Source organism: Astatotilapia calliptera, chromosome 14, assembly GCF_964374335.1.
Source record: "Astatotilapia calliptera chromosome 14, fAstCal68.1, whole genome shotgun sequence".
In the NCBI taxonomy this organism is placed as follows: Eukaryota; Metazoa; Chordata; class Actinopteri; order Cichliformes; family Cichlidae; genus Astatotilapia; species Astatotilapia calliptera.
This window is the reverse complement of record NC_137435.1, coordinates 1,892,542-1,910,818: the sequence shown is the minus strand read 5'-3', so window position 1 is coordinate 1,910,818 and position 18,277 is coordinate 1,892,542. Positions and strand designations below refer to the sequence as shown.

At 45.7% G+C, this 18,277-nt stretch overlaps 1 protein-coding gene across 2 annotated transcripts in view; it reads left to right on the top strand.

The window, feature by feature from the left end:
* Positions 1-18,277, top strand: part of il1rap (interleukin 1 receptor accessory protein) — a 29,111-nt gene that overhangs the window by 6,508 nt on the left and 4,326 nt on the right. The window contains exons 3-12 of one of the 2 annotated variants that reach the window (XM_026191892.2): positions 2,060-2,255; positions 3,027-3,110; positions 6,257-6,467; positions 7,677-7,845; positions 7,929-8,000; positions 9,805-9,934; positions 10,427-10,575; positions 10,993-11,136; positions 11,927-12,070; positions 12,192-17,973. In XM_026191892.2, coding sequence (XP_026047677.1) covers positions 2,060-2,255; positions 3,027-3,110; positions 6,257-6,467; positions 7,677-7,845; positions 7,929-8,000; positions 9,805-9,934; positions 10,427-10,575; positions 10,993-11,136; positions 11,927-12,070; positions 12,192-12,646 — 1,754 coding nt within the window. In that variant the 3' untranslated portion in view covers positions 12,647-17,973. Of the gene's footprint in view, positions 1-2,059; positions 2,256-3,026; positions 3,111-6,256; positions 6,468-7,676; positions 7,846-7,928; positions 8,001-9,804; positions 9,935-10,426; positions 10,576-10,992; positions 11,137-11,926; positions 12,071-12,191; positions 17,974-18,277 lie in introns of those variants that run through there. The other variant, XM_026191890.2, reaches the window with a different exon arrangement.

Here is an 18,277-nt window from a genome sequence, read left to right as displayed (position 1 = left end):
CATGCTGTGTTGAACAGCAATCATCTTTATCCTCCATTTAAGTCATTCAGTCATTATAGATGAGGTGCTTGTAGAGCGAGCTGCGTGCTTTGTAATCTGACTGACTGATTGGCCTCGGGTCAGCGCTGAGACCGCTGCTCAATTAAATCAATTGAGGGAAAATTGGTCTGCGCTAATTTTGATGATCAATCGGTAATTTAAGTCCTGCTTACGATAAAAATCCTGGATGAGGGTTTGCACTTTCTCTTTTAGTTACAGCCATCAGTTAGAGCTGTTTCATCCTCACTGCAGGAGAATTACATCAGCTATAAATACTACAGCACTAATGGCTTTACTGACACCTCATTCAGCACGGCGGGATGTCTGTGCTGGGCTAAAATTCACCCTGTTTTTTCCTGTTCCACCTTTGTATGATTTTCATAAGCAGAGACAGTGACGGCAATCTGGAACTTAAGCAGATGTTCGTGTAATTTCTATGCTGATGATATTTTACTGTCTGTTTCTGTAGGAGTGCCCAGTTCACAGAGTATCACAGAAAATCCCTGATGCTCATTTTTTGCTTTGAGCTTCGCGACGTCAGTGAGCGTTTCGCCCGTATCTGCACCTGAAAACAGCCCCGCAGTAGAAACGTATCAAAGAGCATGCCTGTGACTAAGATGATGATGTCATAGTTAAACACGCTGCACCCATTGGTCTACACACACTCGGCAGAGAGCAAAGAGGCGGAGCTGTTACCGAGCTCAGGTTAAGAGAAAGAGATGGTTTTGATGTTTCGCTTAACCCGAGACCTTCATCACCTTCAGCAGGCAGGGCTGAGTCTAAAGGGGGGCGTGGGGTGTCCACATTCAGTCAAACACTTTGGAAGATTATTTTTCCAGATTACTAGAATAATATATAAATAAAATATTAATGAAGTTGTTTTCATATTTACAAAAAATAAAAATAAACATTATTTTCCGCGCCCCAGTAAAACTGTGAGTGAGGCCCGTTTGGCTTTATTCATATTATTAACATCTGTTATTAACATCTGCATCATCAGAACATCTGCTTTCTGCAGCAGGAAAAATTTCATCACAGGGGACACACACACACACACACACACACACACACACACACACACACACACACACACCATCCAGGCACAGCACAGTCAGTCTATTTTTGTAAGGACATGAATAAAGCCCGTTTTTATTGCATGCCTTAGCTTAGGTTGCATGTTTCCATCGTGCAGAGGCGACAGAGCTGCTCAGAGGTCAAGCAGAAAAATAAAGGCAGTCACATATTTTTGCCGTATTTCTGTGTATGTTTCTCCAAGTTTCAATAAATCGCTGCACCTATTTCCAATTTTCCTGCCCAACATAAAGAAACGAGGCGTGACTGTTGCACCGCTCTGTGCTGCAGAGATCTCCGTGTGGGGCTGATGCAGAGGCTGTTGGCCCTGTTCTCTCTCCTCAGCTTTCCAAACATACGAGAGGCTAAAAAGCCACAACAAATGTTTTCTGTGTTGCATAATCTGGTTCCCACACTAACTTTAAAGAAGTAAAAAAGGTCTCAGTTGGCTGTGGACATGTGAGGCAGCATGTCCACAGCCTGTCTGTGTGCCAGATGCTGATGTCTGTGTTTCCCAGCTAGACGCTGGGATATTCTGAGCCTGGAGGTCGGGGTCAGAAATCTGTGCCTCCATCTGTTCACGCGCATGGCTCTTTGTCCTTCGCTCTGTGCAGCTTTCTGCACCAAATTTAATAACCGCTGCAAGCAGTTTAATTTCAGCAGTGCAGCAGCTGCCCTCTGCGCTTTAATCCTTTAATGAGGCGGACGCGTCCTTTAACAAGGCCAGTTAACGATGACATCCACTAAGCGCTGTTTAATTCGCACAGAAAAATCAGAGCCAGACCAGCATCCTGATCCAGAGAGGGAGAACCCCCACAAACTCCTCTTCCTGTTCACTCATCAGTTTCTGATAAAAAAGTTCATCCGTTGAATGTTTGGCTCGTTCTCGGTGTGATCTGCACGCCGAGGACTTGCTTTGGTTGAACTGTTCCTTTAATGTTCCTCTCAGAGCCCATGTGCTACGACTGGGGCGAGTCCAGCGAGGGGGCGGTCTCTGTAGTGGAGGGCGAGGTCGGTTGGCTCTCCTGTCCTCTTTTCTCTCATCCCTCCGTCTACAACTACACCTCCACCCAGAGCGCCGGGCACAACCTCTTCTGGTACCGCCTCCCCGAGGGCCACGACCTGGAGCAGCCAATCACGTACAGGTAACCCCCATTAACGCATCGGCGTCATTTTCAGGGGAAGTTTAAATGGTCTGTATTTGTATAGTGCTTTTACTTGGTTTTACTTGGTCCTAAGGACCCCAAAGCGCTTTACACTATACACAAGCATCCACCCATCCACACGCACACATTCACACACTGGTGATGGCAGCTACGTTGTAGCCACAGCCACCCTGGGGCGCACTGACAGAGGCGAGGCTGCCGGACACTGGCGCCACCGGGCCCTCTGACCACCACCAGTAGGCAACGGGTGAAGTGTCTTGCCCAAGGACACAACGACCGAGACTGTCCAAGCCAGGGCTCGAACCGGCAACCTTCCGATTACAAGGCGAACTCCCAACTCTTGAGCCACGATCGACCAAGTTTAGAAGGAAGCTGAAGCCAAAGGACCAAAACCGGCTTCACTTTTTCTGCCCTGCAGGTTTCCACTGCTCCAGTTCAAGGTTTTAGGTTTATTTCTATATAAACTTTATGTTGTCTGGAGAATAACAGAGGGAATAAACAACCGATGTGTTTGTGATCGATTACAGATGAGCCTGGTTGAGTTTAAAGCAGATGGGGGGGTTGTGTCTAATTGAGACACTTTGAGAGGAGCTGAATGATGAAGTGGGCTGTAACGATTTCCCTTCCAGAGAGGACGTATGGTGTTTGGGAGGCGGCTCGATCCGCCTCGCCGACTTTGTTCTAATGTTGTTCTAATTGAGTCGTGTCTGATTTACGTTCACTCATTGGTGATGTCATCCTGCTCTGCAGCTCGCGGCTCAGCAAAGACAGAGAGAGACTGTTTCTGCAGCCGGCCGCCGCCGCCGACACCGGCCAGTACATCTGCATGCTGCGGTAAGACGCCGGGGCTGCTGGGAACGTTTTTGTCTGAACCGAAGCGCATGTTGCAAATATATCAAACATTTGTCTTTGAGCACGCTCAATCATCCAGGTAAGTAAATCCCAAAAGGTTGATTCTGTTCATCTGGACGTGGAGGATTCCTGGTTCCTCACTGAGCCTCTTTAAACACGACCTCCTCTTTTCTGCTCATAATTTGTTTCCTCAGGATGTTTTAACCTTCAGAGCCTGTTATTGTTTAATGTTTTCACCTGTCAACGGCCCAGAGCGTCAGAACCTCGAGGTTTTATTACAAATACTGGTTTTATACTGGTCCTTCCCCCTCTGAGTATGTAATCCTTCTGTTACGACCAGAAATGCTGTTTTTATTTCAAACTGCTTTAAAAGTGCTACGAAGCAGCTTCACCGAGCCAGCCTCCGGCACACCTTTATCCTCAGGTGTAAATGATTAGCAATTCAGCCTTGGCCACACCCACTTCCACTGCCGCTGTAAGGCGAGGGGTGACAGAGGGCCTCCATCTCCAACAGCATTCAGTGACCACATTATATTTAATTTCACTGCAGCCACAGCTCTGAGCGGGCAGCTGACCTCTCTGTTCTCCAATTAATATAAATTCTGACAGAGTCTTCAGACTCGTCTCGCGGATAGACCTCGATTTTAGCGACTCCAGCCGGCTGATGGTCCAACACGGCCGGTCCAGCCCGGTCATCAGCCTGTAGATCAGTCAGATGCAACAAGCCGGTCTCTTAGCTTCGATCCTCCGTCTTGGCCGCTCCACACTTAATCTTCCAAAGTGGCTGTGAGAGCATCTTAAATGTGCCGCTCAGCTCGACGGATAAGTCCTGTCAGCTGGACTCGCTCCAAACCTCCAAGTAACAGTCAGCAAACAGGATCAGGTCCCGAGGGGATGAGGAGGGTCCGGGCAAGCCTCGGGACGATGGAGCGAGATCGGTCTACGAGGGTCAATCTGTGCCAAAGTGATGATCCCGTGATGTAGTAAAGTGTCACCTGCCCCGTTTTACTAAAAGTGTTCACGTTTGAATTTGCCTCGTATTCATTTCGAGTGATGGGAACAGGAAGCAGATCAGCGTTACTCGACCTCACGAGTCACCTGACCATGCAACGCACGGGAACATATTTATAAATAAGTCTTTTATTCTGAAATCCAGAAGAATGAGAATGTGAACTAGTTATAGGAGTTAGAGTTTTAAGCGTGAAGCATTTGGACGGTGTGGAGATCACACGTTAATCAGATGGAGCAACAGCAGCAGGCTGATGGTGAGCTCATCGAGCACCTTGAAACACAAACCGATGAAGAAGCGTTTTAAACGATGAGCCGGCGCTCAGAGGACGCTTTGACTACCTTTATATAAAGCTTTTCCTTTTTTTATTTCAATAATAATGTTGTTGTGTTTCTGGTTGTTTGGTCTCTGCGTCGCTATTGTGTTTTGTATTTATTAGAAAACACAAACAAAATAATATAAAAATATAATAAGCCAATGAGCGCGTCCAAAACAAGATTCATTCATTTCTAATGATACTGAAAAAAACATGAAAACTTAGACGGCCGTGCACAACAGTCACGCTTTGTTTTTAAAGATGATTGTTCGTGGAATTTTTATTAGACAGACAGGAGAGAGAGAGGAGGGCTCGAACCCGCTGCACTCTGCACACGGCGTACACTCGTCCGCTAACACGGCGAGAAAACAGCTCGCCGTGTTAGCAACGAGTCACTGAGGACGGGCGGGGTTTCCTTCAGCTCCATCTGAACGTTTTTGGGGACTTGGAGGAGTCGGCCGTAATAAATCTGAACTGGGCAGATTATCTCAGCACATGAATAAGACTCTCACACACACACACACACACACACACACACACACACACACACACACACACACACACACACACACACACACACACACACACACACACACACACACACACACACGTCGGGGATTCATATCTTGTGGGGACTTTTAATTGACATAACCCGACTGTAACCCTGACACTAAAACCACATTTTGAGTCTCAGACATGCCTTCAAACGTTGGTCCCCACAAAGACATGAATGCACACACATACGCACAGCACACATTTCATGGAGATCAGGCCCAGTCAGACAGGCATTACAGCTCTGCCTGTAAGTCGTCTGAGCCACAACCAGTTAAGCTCACATCAGTTATTTTGTGACTAATGAAGACAAAAAACCGACGTCTGTATTTTAATTTTCATATTTGCTACAAACACAAACGTATTTCTTCTGATGTCGTCGTTTACTTCACTGCCGGTCCGTCCGTCATGAGGCTGCTGCCGTCTGTGGTACGAGTGCTGCCAGAGCTGCTTTCAGTACCAATACTGCAGCAGACCTCAAAGAACAAGGTGATCTAGTTCTGCGTTCCTGTGTGGTCAGGTCACTTCCTGTTTCCTCTGTCTTACCGGCTTCAGAGAATTATTTGGCACATGCACAAAGCCGTGCAGACACAGATGCAGGAATAGCATCCACATGTTTCAGAGGTCAAAACTCAAGTTCTCACGAGCCTCTGAGTTCACGTATTTGTAGCCTGTAAGTTCCTGACGTTTGGTTTCGAGAGTAAAACAGCACAGCTGGGCTAGCGTGCGCACGACTGTTCATATGATAAGATAATAATCAGTTTGTTGGTGATGTTTAGAATCTTTGATCTGAATCACAACCCTGTGATAACATAAGAGGCTCAATAGTTTTAGAGATGAAGCAGAGAGTCAACCAGCTTCTTTCTGTTGTGCTGATGATGCCGAGACCAGCGATGACCCAAAATCACAGCCTGTGTTCGCGTCCTGTGGGTTTGTGGTTTGCTCTGCTCCACTTTGTCATGTTTCGGCTGAACGCCGCTTCTGAATGCCGTCAGTTCCCCGAAACTTTTAGAAGAGCTGATGCAGCATCGTGGGAAAGGCGTGAGCATCGTGCGCCTTCCTGAGCTGGCGCCTGGGTTGGAGTCCACCCCAGACTGTTTCCTGTGTGTCATTCACTCTCCTCACTTCCCTACATAATCTCCATACTGCCCCCCCCCCCCAATAAAAATCTGAATGTTTGGCCGGAGCTGAAATGTGCAGATGCTCTGGATGGGTTCCTGCTTGCTGACATCTCCCGTCTCTGACTTGCAGTAACAAGTCCTCCTGCAGTAAGATCGCCATCCGCCTCAAAGTGTTGCGGCCGGACGACGTTGTTAAGTGTGCGCTTCCGGTTGCCGTGGCACCGATTGAGGACTTGATCCCTTTACAGGAGGGGAAGACGTTAGACTGTCCAGACCTGCAGGACGCCACCAAGATGTCAGAGAGCGCACCAAAGGTCCAATGGTACTTTGTGGCGCACCCGGTAAGTTTTCAGCACTGCTGTTAACCTCTGTCCTGTTTTATCTGCAGTCTTTGATTCTGTTGCATTCAGATACTCAGAATCACATTAAAATCATGCTGGTCTCTGACATAAAGCCTGGTCCTTCAGCCTCTGAGTGCTTTCTCTGTATGACACCAAATTAAAATCCTTTTAGACACTCGGTTCTTTATTGAATTGACATTTTCTTAAATGTCAGTAGATCAAAAGTAATCGAGTATATCTTTAATTTTTCTGCAAATAAAAACATTTTTATTGTTTTGAACACAACATTGGGCCCCAACACAAACTCAAAACTGAATCAAATACCAAACATATCGATGTCTGTTCTGCGAGTAGCGACTTAACCAAGCGAAGTCGCCGCAGCTGGACGACGTCCACCTTCTGACACGATCTGTCGTTTGAGTTCATCTCCAATCAGCCTTCAGTGTAACGGATTTATTGGTTTGTTCTGGTCGCTGTATGTTGGCGCTCTCTTGAATCATGGTTACTGGGCTGCTCCGTTTTATTTCCAGTCAGCAACTTTTCTAATGGCTGTACATTATCTTTACCTTTCTTTAGTTACTCTGACTGATGTTGATGTTTTTCTCACTTATTATATATTATTTTAAAGAAAATCAAGGCACTGTTTCAGGGGCAGAGGTGAAATGATGACATATTAATGATATAGAAACATATTTATTAGAATTCAACTAACTTTGTATAAAGTCATTTTCCATATTTTGAAAATAGCAGTGGGACCAATATTGAGCCTTATGGAATCCCTTCAATGAAGTACTTTATGTTTAACTAGAAATGAATGTGTTTTGTAAAGAAGTCTCCCTGGTTTCGTTATACACCTTGTGATACTAATGACTGAGTAAACCACAGACGTATCAGCACCGTTATAGCTGATTAATCTTTTTTCTCTCACAAATGTTTTTTTCTCTTCCTCGTACGATGGGATGCCTGTGTTTCTGCAATAACAGTTTTACTTCTTCTTTCAATTAACAGAATATGTTCAGTGTGGTATTCGTGCTTTTCCTCTCTTAAACGTGGCAGCTCTGTTCATTAATCCTTCTGTCAACGAGTCAGTAAAGCAAACAGCTGAACTGAAACACGCTGTAAAGCCGAGCGGAGCTGCAGGATATCGTCTGCAGATCGGGTCTGGATGGGCTGGATGAAACTAAAGTGTGTGAATCTCGCCGTTCTCAGGTGTGCGACTGGTATCCGTTCTGGGACAGCGACAGGGAGCAGAAAGGAAACAGTCTGCAGGTTCACCTCATGATGGAACAGTATCAGGGTTTATATTACTGCAGAGTCCAGTACCAGAGGAGGAACCAAACACTCAACTTCACCAGGAGCATCAACGTCACGGCCATCTGTGAGACACCGTTTCTGGTAACTCGCATACAGAGATTACAGGCAGTAACTGTGCAGGTAACCGGTGCTCTCATTTACTCTCAGTGCCCCTCTCGCTGCCCAAAGAGCCCAGCATCATGAACCCCACACATGACCAGATTTTCACAGTCAAAACAGGTACGTGAACAAACCCCCCGAGCGCTGTTCAGTCATCTTTGTCTTTGCACGTTTCTCCTGTTTGTACTGCAGCTTTACAGCTCAGAGGCCTCGAGGACGTGCTAAACGCTCCTATGTGTAGATTTAAAGATTTACATAAACTTCATGAGCATTTGACCGTCCCTGCCGTGACTTGGAGATGCCGGTCAAACGTGCCTTGGGCTTTACCTTGGGGCCCATTGTTTGGTTCATATTGCTGGCACTAATTCAGAGTCCTGGTGGGCTGTGGGTTCAGTGGCCTCATGGTCTTTCTGGCTCTGCGGAGCGATGACCTCCAGCTTCAGCACCTCTCAGTCTGAGACCAGGTTCCCATCAGGAACAGGCTGGAGTGCCCGTTCCTTTGGGAACAGTGTGGAGGAGACCCCGGGGCAGACCCTGAACGAGAGAAAATGTCTGTTGGCTGGAATGTGTCATGATGAGGACCGGAAGGAAAAATCAAGTTTTTAAGGGTTTTCTTTGTGTCGTCATTCACCCTGAGCTGCTGCAGTCGTGTATTGTGGAGACCCTGTTTGTATGCGAGGCAGCAGACGCATTGATTGGTGCAGATGACAGCCGGAGGTCGCTGTTGACGGAGCGATAGTGTTAATTTGTTATTGATCAGAAACGATTGGTCAAAATGGAAAACGTGCAGACGAATAAAAAATTGAAAGAACAGAAAAACCAAAACCAACAGAGCTCACATGTTAAATAAATAACTTGATGTGATTGGCTGTCCTGTGACTTCTTCACAGCAGGAACATAAATCCTGCTTGAATAAAACGTGCTGCACAGATATCTTTGAACCCATTAAGAACATTTTGAGTGTAATGAGGTTGATCTACAGCAGCCTTCAGTCCTGCTCACACTGATGAACACAAAGGTCTGCATAGACGCCACGTCTCTCATTAACACAGAGGACAGGGACAGGGGTGAATCTAACCAGGCTGATTTGTCCAGATGTGCATGGACAACATCAGCAGTTGATGGAAGAGTCGTGTGGCTCTGTGGAGGAAGTTCTTCCACCTGCAGCTGGACTCTGAGGACGTGACGGGCGGCACTTCGTCTGCCAGCAGCTTCTTTCAAACTGGCTCTCTGAGACTCGACATTCACAAAGTTAATCGTCCGCTCAGAATTAGTGGAAGCTGCGGGAGAACGTCTCATAAAACAGAACGAGCTGCTAACGGCGTGCACACGCTCCATCAACGCACGCGACATGCACACACAGTGTGAGTCGGTGCCGATGGAGGCGAGCAGGACTGCAGCCAGCAGGCTGATAAATGTCTGAAGGAAACGACTGCCGCAGCGCCGTCATCAGCAGCAGTTTAAGACTTCAATATCAGCGTCATTGTCTGTGAAAGGAAAATAAAGTCATGCAAACACTGCGACTCCAAAAAGTTTGAACGGGTCGTTAATTAGACCGAATTACTGCATTTATGAAGCTGTGCAGCAAAGAAACATCGAGATATAAAAACACGCTCGGGAACATGTGTTCTGCACGGATCGTTTAATGAACCGCAAATATTCAACAGAAATGAATCCAGAGAATACACTAAAATCACTTTGAGTCACGTCCGTCACCAAGTTGGACGTGTGCCGCTCATTTCCAGCTCCACGTGCAGCTTTGCGCGAGTCGCAGTTCAAAACGACCACATTAGGATATTCCCACTCTATGGCATCATGCAGATCCACGAGTGGAGTGAACTGTTTAACGTGAACATCCACGCCTGCAGCAGGAAACACTTTACCTTCATCCTGCACTGAAATGAATATCCTTCTGTCTCTTCAGGCACCGAGGTGCGTCTGGTGTGCAGAGGTCAGCTTCCGTTCGTCCTGGACAAACCGTGGCGGGAGATCTGGTGGACAGTTGATGGGAAGACGCTGGACAAACTTCCTGATCGATTCACACAAATTAACAGGTGCGAACAGAGCGCGTGCGCCAGCGGCCGCTCTGCACGGGCGCTTGTTATAAAGTCACATCTCCAAATAAACTTGATGATAAGAGCGCTGACCACTGCTAAGGTTTTTGCTTTTATTTGGGTTTTTCATTTTAAATGACGCCTCCTTCACTTTCATCAGCGTCTCCTATTTTTGCACCGTTGGAATTAACTCCAAACCTTTCAGTAAAAAGCTCAAAATAGTGAATTAAAGTTCAACTCAAAGAGTGTTTTACAAAAACAAGATAAAATGTGTAAAGTGTGTCTGTAGCCTCAGTGCTTATAATGTGAAAGGAGCTGTTTAAATGTAACAAACTTGAAACACTACTTTATTGATATATATACTAGGCTGCGAGACATCAGCAGCACAGCATATTTAAAACAACTCGAACTATCAGACGAAAGCAGCGGAGAGTAAATTCCTGCAGAAAGCGTGCTTTTATTTTGAAATGTCACTTCTTTTTGTGCTTTGAGGGTGGTGAGAGACCACTTCAGGGACCTGACTATCGAGAACATCCTCGTGATCCAGGACTTCCAGTCCAAAGACCTGAAGCGAGAGTTTTACTGCTCCGTGAAGAACGAGCGAGGCTTCGATACCCGCAGAGCTCAGCTGGAGGAGGAAGGTGAGGAAGCGCTGCTCACGCCGTGTGGATGTTTCACATTAAAGGCTCGTCATGCATCTGAAACTCAAGCTCAGTAAACACTTTCCAGATGAGCTTCAGGTCTCAGGGAACAAACAGGAAGTTCGATTTGGGAATTATGGTCCTGGGTGATCCCCACCCAACACCTGTGACGTCTTTAGTAGACCAAGGTGTCGATGACAAAACCAGCGTAATGTAGAACTCCCACTGTGGACTCCCACAGGGGGCGCTCTTGAGCTCGAGCAGCGTTAGATAGAAAGCATCAAAAGCACAGATGTCGTTCCATTTCTTACAGGTTTGTTACAATGAAATGATGAAGACCCCCTGCCCTGTGTTGTTTTCTGTCCGTGGGGGCGTGGCTTAGCCGTCACTGAGGCCTCAGGTGTGTTTGTGTTGCAGTGTCGCTGCCCACCGTGGAGCTGGGCTGCGGCCTCGGCGTCACTCTGCTCCTCATGCTGATCCTCTTCGTGGTTTATCACGTCTTCTGGCTGGAGCTGCTGCTGCTCTATCGCTCCTGGTTTGGCACAGACGAGCGGCACACAGGTGAGACCCCGCCCCCAGCTCCCTCCACCTGCTCGCCCGTTCCCTTTATGACCCGCAGTCAGATAAACCCTCAGACGCACCGTTTTTATCGCCTTTTTGTGCGATTATGATTCTGCATATTCGGGGTGTAAAACACGAGGTAATAAAGCTACAGCCTTGTTTTTGGCCAGGTAACTGAAATATCTGCAGTGTCACTTCACTTTTTATGCCCTGACACTAAATTTCTTCTCTACGAGTCGCGCTGCCTGGCTGCGCTTGCAGCATTTAGTTTATTAAAGGAGAACGTTTGTGACCCTAAAATCACTCCAGAGCTACATGTTTGCGTTCGAGGACACTCGGTCAGCTTCTCACAGAAAAATCCCCTCGCTTTATCTCGATCGGAGGCAAAATTTGACAGTTTTCACATGTCGTGGTAGAAAAAGATTGTATCTTATCTGCAAATGAAACTTGTGCATACCAGAAATGTCACACAGGACGTCTGAGCAGTGTGTGCAGGGACGTTTTCATGTCATGTGGAAAAATGGGAACAGACGTGGAGAGCAGCGATTCACTGAAACATGCAGCATATTTGAAAAGTCCAAAACCTTGAGTGAGACTGTTCAGTTTAGTTTTGTAGAGAATGAAGAAGAAGAAGGAGGAGGAGGAGGAGGCGCTTTATCAGATCAGTTTCCACTCACTTTTATCTCGCTGACTCGACATGTGTGGGTGACATTTACGTCCTGACTTCCTGACGACTGAAGCTCAGAAGTTTCCCCTCTGTAATGGAGTGTGTGTGTGTGCGTGTGTTCAGATGATAAGGAGTTCGACGTGTACATTTCGTATGCGAGGAACAGTGAGGAGGAGCAGTTTGTTCTGTTGACGCTGCGCAGAGTCCTGGAGAACGAGCTCGGGTACTCGGTGTGCATCTTCGACCGAGACAGCCTGCCAGGCGGGAGTGAGTACTCACGTGTGCTGTCACACACACCACACACACACACTGAACAGGTGAACCAAAACACACGTCATCCATCCATCCTTTCATCCGTCCATCCTTCATTATCCCTCTCTCCCTGCAGCCATCACAGATGAGACTCTGAGTTTCGTGGCTCGCAGCAGGCGCCTCCTGGTGGTCGTCAGTCCCGGCTACGCCTCGCAGGGCTCCCAGGCTCTGCTGGAGCTTAAGGCCGGCATTGACACTATGGCGCTAGCTGGGCACCTGCGGGTGATCCTGGTCCAGTACAAGCCGGTCCGGAGGAAGGGCTGGGTCAGGGAGCTGAGGCGGGCCCGGGTGGCTCTGGCGCTGGTCCGATGGCAGGGGGACAAGTCCAGAGAGCTGTCGTCACGCTTCTGGAAGAGGCTGAGGGTGGAGTTGCCCGTGAGGAGGGTTAGCAGCCGAGGGGAGGACGAAGAAGAGAGCAGTAAGGAGGTGGCGCTGATGAGGCTTCACAGTCAGAACAGTACAAACTCCCAAACGGGGCTGATCAGCAACACCGTCAAAGACCCGCAGAAAGTCCTGAATTCTGCAGCGTAGCAGCAGCTCTCTGAGAACAGTTACAGCTGATGGAGCTCAGCCTGGGGAAGGCTCGTGGTTTCTCTGAATGAGAGTCATGCTTTTGACCAGGACTGACTCAGATTTATTCATTTTATGGAACAAAGTTTCATTTTCCCTTTAAGGATATGAAAAAGTCCACAGCCATGCTAGCAGCTCTGTCAGTATTTACACCAGAAAACATTTCCCATCAACAAGCTAATGTTTTTATCAGTGTCGCATTATGAACAAATGGCACGTTTCAGCGTCCTGGGTTAATGAGACTGTGCTCCACCTTGTTTCCTCTTCAGGTGATGTTTGGCCAAAACCACTTACAGATACCCGCACGGTTTCCTTTGGCCTCTGAGCAACGACACGCGATGTCATAGTGTGACTTGTTTTGGACAAAGTTTCAGTTTTAAATGTGGCCGTCGCATTTTTAACCCAAAACCACAATATTTGCTGAAGCCGACCAAGTTCTTTATGCCTAAACATAGCTGCGTAGCTCTTGGTGCTTAAATATAACAGTTTACTCTTGACTGTGGTTGACATAGAACACCATGTGAGTACAGTAGTCAAGTTTATTTCTATGAACTATATAATCATTGACCAACAGGCTGCACAATAACCAAAACCTCCCAAATGGAACAAAATAGTTCAAGTAATTTAAAAACGGTTAAAAAATACGGTTGGAATGAACTATGAATTTTACAAAAACGTAAGGTAGAAAAAAACGGAATAACTTCTTACATCTAGCTGAGAACAGAGGCTGCTCGACACCGTCGGTGCAGGTCGAGCCCAGCACGTGCAGCTCAGAGGACAGACGTCCATGTATGTGCGAGCCATATTTCACACTAATCATCTAACAGCTGTGCAGATATTTAAAAAGGAAAATGTAAATCTCCCTGACAGGTTTGTAGCTTGAACCTATTCGCTGGAACGTTGAAGACAATATAATTACACAGCAAGCAAGACACGAAGTAGACAAAGTTCTTCATGTTTCTCGTGCACGGGAGAAAACCGGACAAACGCCGTTCCTTCGGTTGACCCCAGTTGCTCTCGTCCGCTCCCCCGTAACACTGCTCTTTTATTGAGGTTACATGAATATGCATAGGTTCATTAACATATGACGTCTACATACAAACAAAGAGTACCGTGTGTGTGTGTGTGTGTGTGTGTGTGTGTGTGTGTGTGTGTGTGTGTGTGTGTGTGTGTGTGTGTGTGTGTGTGTGTGTGTGTGTGTGTGTGTGTGTGGTCAGAGTGTGACCCCATAAATAACTTCCCTAAACCTGCTGGTCTGGAAGTCCAGCAGTTCATCTAAACAAAAGGCACTTAGCCTAAAACAGATACAGCCACGTTTATCCTACCATGAAACAATAAGACAAGGTACGACCTCTCCCATGCTCCCAGGATGTAGGTGTGCACACAAAGTTTGCAGACTATTAAGGCTCAAACCTCTACCAATCTACAACTAATTATAAAACTCTAAGCATATATAAGTAGATATTTCTAAGCATAAATGACAATCAACAATACAAAACCTAACATTCCCCCCTTTTTGACCTTTATGCTAGAAAAGTTATGATCACCTCATGTTTGACAGTTTCAATGCAAACATTTTTATACACAGCATATGTCAATCACCCTAAATTACTGTAACCGTACACAGTTTGACAAATGTATTAGCAGTTATCCCATTCCTCATTGATCTCATCCAATGGCAAACTGCATCCTACGAGCAAACAAATGAATTGTTAATTTAATAGTTAAAATAAGAAAGTAACATTTTCAAAAACATCCCAGCTTTGCTGTGATCACCCATCATCTATGCAGAGTGGTTTGAGTTCTGCAGGGCGTCATGAATGTCTCTTCCAGTTGTTTCCATCACTGTCCATAGGACCAGAGTAGAATAAGCATTCAAACATACCAGTTGGTTTTGTTGTTTGTCAACATGGGTCTCAGCTATCATGAAAGCTGCAGACCTCTCAGCACTCTAGTTTTATGGCCTCTACCAACCCCCATCACCTCACTTCAGGCCTTCGTCCTGCGAGGGGGGTACTTATGACTCCTCCACTGTCCACGCTCTGCAGAAAAACCCCTCTGTGGAAAGGGTGCTGGGTCCAGTTATCTTACTGCTGTTATGATCCCAGCAGTCTTCAGAGTGTCATCATATGCACAGTGCAGTGGCACAGCATTAGGTGATGTTCATAGGAAACTGCTGTCATCACCACCATAGCTTCTGGTTCATGTGCTTTTCATAGAATCATGATGCTGATGCTATGAACGCTCTACACACATGAGTCAAGATGCAGAAAAACTGCTGCACATCTGAAAGAAGAAGCTGAACTCACAGAAACGCTGCACACTCCAGTTATCACAGTTATCATAGTTCTGTTTCCCTCTCTTTGATGAGTTCTCAGCCAGCTCTCGATCTGATAATGTGTAGCTTGCTCATCAGCTCAGAAGAGACCACAACGCAACCTCACACAGTGGTTGCGTGCTTTGCCCCACAGTGGCAAAGATATGCACTTTCATATTCAATTCAGCTTCTCCATCATGTACTTTTAGATGTTTCATACAGGGTTCAGCATATTAGTTGTTTTCACAGGTGTGCTCTACATCTCAACAATGGCTCATAATAAGACGACAGTCTTTCACACAGGTCAAGTGCCTCTATGCACATCATTAGTTTAAATATTTACCTATTTTACTTCATCTCATATGTCATTGTACTGAATTTGAGCAACCACAAGCTTAATGCAGATTACTTTTAACAACTATCCACCTCAATTAAATCTAAGGTCTGGAGCACAGGCTGTTGTTGATCAGGGCAAGCCAAAGAATAATCTAAGCATTTTGTGTCAGCAAGGGGTGGGGGAAAGCCATTCACCAGAGCATATCTTAACTGCTGCTGATGTGGGCTGGCCTTCTCCACACACTCTTCAAGGCGGGGTTTTTTTTCTGAAAATTTCTAAGACTTGAATCTAAACATTTTACAGCAACCAATTTACCCTCAAAATCACAGTTTTGTATTAGAATATGAATATCTCGCGCTGCTGGGAGTGAATTCTTGCATGAATGCGTTGTCTCCCTGTGATGCAGTCTTACTTGTTCGGGAACCTATGATAACAACAACAACAACCGTGTCACAGACCACACCTGCTCCGCAGCATTCACACAAACGCATATGACAACAACAACAACACAAATTAGGCCTACTTCGAACTCTCACCGTTACACTCGGGACACCGACCCAATCTTTCGGGACCCTAACCCAGTCGCGCGACAAAACCCAATGAAGGGACACTCGGGACACAAACCCAGGGCGATTTCTCGGGACACAAACCCAGTTGCGGGACACAAACCCAGCTTCGGGAGACAAACCCAGTTGCGATTATAGAGTCACTCTCCAACTTACTTGGCGTTGCTTAGCATCTCGGGACTTTACTACAGGAACTTCCTGACTGACGTCAGTCTTTCAGCGTGTCTCTTCTCCCCTCGGTGAATGTCGACTCCAGGGCTCCGGCTCTCGAAGGACCAATTAATCGTGCTTTGGGGAAAGGAGTTCATCTTTGTGGAAACCGTGATTGTTTGAAGTGGTTCATTGAACATCAACGTTCAAGCGTGGATGTTACCGTCCTTACTGCAAAGCTGCTAGCATGGCTAAAAACGAGCTTCAGACTAACATTTTTAAAGGGTTAGTTCGTTAGTTAAAATGCTGAAAGCGCCCCTAGAGGCTGCAGTGTTCATTACAACAGGAAGTCTGTGTTGTCAGTCCTGGAGCTGAAGTCACGATGCCGTTAAAGCTGGTCGCCCTCAAGAGCGGGAGGAGGACGATGCAGATGCTTCGATAGAAGTGTTTGTTTTACAGGTTTTCAATTTCACTCATTTTATTTTAACTTTGATATTAGCTGCCATTTCATCATCTACAGTATCCACTCATTATCACATGTGTCATTATCACATTTATGTATTTCATTTTTTTTGTTTGTCCAGAGTTAAAAACTTTTGTGTTTTCTAAACTGGTGCTTTATAAAAGAGGTCTGGTTTTACTTTACAGTGTTTTGTGCAAACATGCACAAAATAGCCTTAAACACATGTTAATCAAATCGTAACACACAGTTAACACACTAATAGACTATAGAGGTGGATTAAAATCAAGTCCTATATCTGTATCATGTTAGCATTCAGTGTTAGGTTCATATGGGTTCTATCGTTTTTTTCTACATATCTGTTAAAAACCAAAGGTCACCTGTTGGTGGGACTCGTGGAGAGGTGTCAGGATAACAAAGTGGGTAAGAGTCATCCTCGGGGAGGGGGGGGGCCATGACCATCTATACAAAATTTATTCAAATCCATACAATGGATGCTAACACATCACATGTGCCACAGACGGGGAGCATTTCCATTTATATATCTGTATGTCCTCTGTAGCTGAATGTAGTCGTCATTTGAATTGGTTACAAAGAGCACAACACCTGCCTAATGAGCAGGTCACTACACAATCACCTGTAGTGTGTATGAAAGATACTGACTTATCTGAAAATACCCACTAAATAACCACCAGACAGTCGTAAAACTTAAAGTGCGACACAAACCGGAAATGAATAGTTTGCCTTCAAAGACAAAGTTCTGCCTTAGAACTGAAATCCACTCAAAAAGTACAACTTTTACTTTGAAGGCAAACATGGCAACAAGTGATTTCATTACCGCTCAGTAGTTGACAGTGTTTTCAGACAAATCGGACACTTTCATCCAACGTAGGTGCAGCTACAGCAATCTGTTAGCATCCAAGGTCTTTGGTACAACCAGTTTCACCCAGTAACAGCAACCTCCAGGAACCAGTCAGGGAACACCCACATTTTCTTAAAGACTGGTGGGTACAGTTACCTGTGTGATTTGTGCGTGCACACATGTGACATCGCTTGGATAGTTGTGACGTTGAGGAGTTTTTGCACAGACGCCAGCAGAGAGGTAAAGCTGGGTGTCATCTGCATAGAGGAGTTATCGTACCTGCTAAACAACACAAGAAAAACCAAGTATGGATTCATGCTTCATGCACTGCAGGTTTTAGATATCAGCATTGAGTAACCTGTTATTTGTTTGTTAATTACTGTGCACTTTCTTTATTTTCCACTTTATATTTGATATTTCAACAAAAAATCAGCTCTCATTGTATATTTTTCTTACTAAAATATGCTACGCTATTTATCTCTAACCTGAACAATCAGTATTGTAATGAGAGAATGCATCCTGCACTTTGTCACGCTGTGAACTGTGGTTATTTTATTTCTGTTTTTTGGTATAAAAGTCTTTTCCTTTCACCATCATTATTCATGTCAGTGTTTTTTATTTGATGTCTTCCATTTTCAGAATCACACACACAAAAATAAAACCTCGGTCGTAGCTTCCCTCCACACCATGAATGAATGAAGCCCCTGATATCTGATATTTTGTGGAGAACATAAATGGTAAATGGTAAATGGCCTGTATTTATATAGCGCTTTTACTAGTCCCTAAGGACCCCAAAGCGCTTTACATATCCAGTCATCCACCCATTCACACACACATAAACATAAACATAAAGACAATGTCTCCCAGTTTGATGTGTCTTCATGAAGATTTGCAACTAAA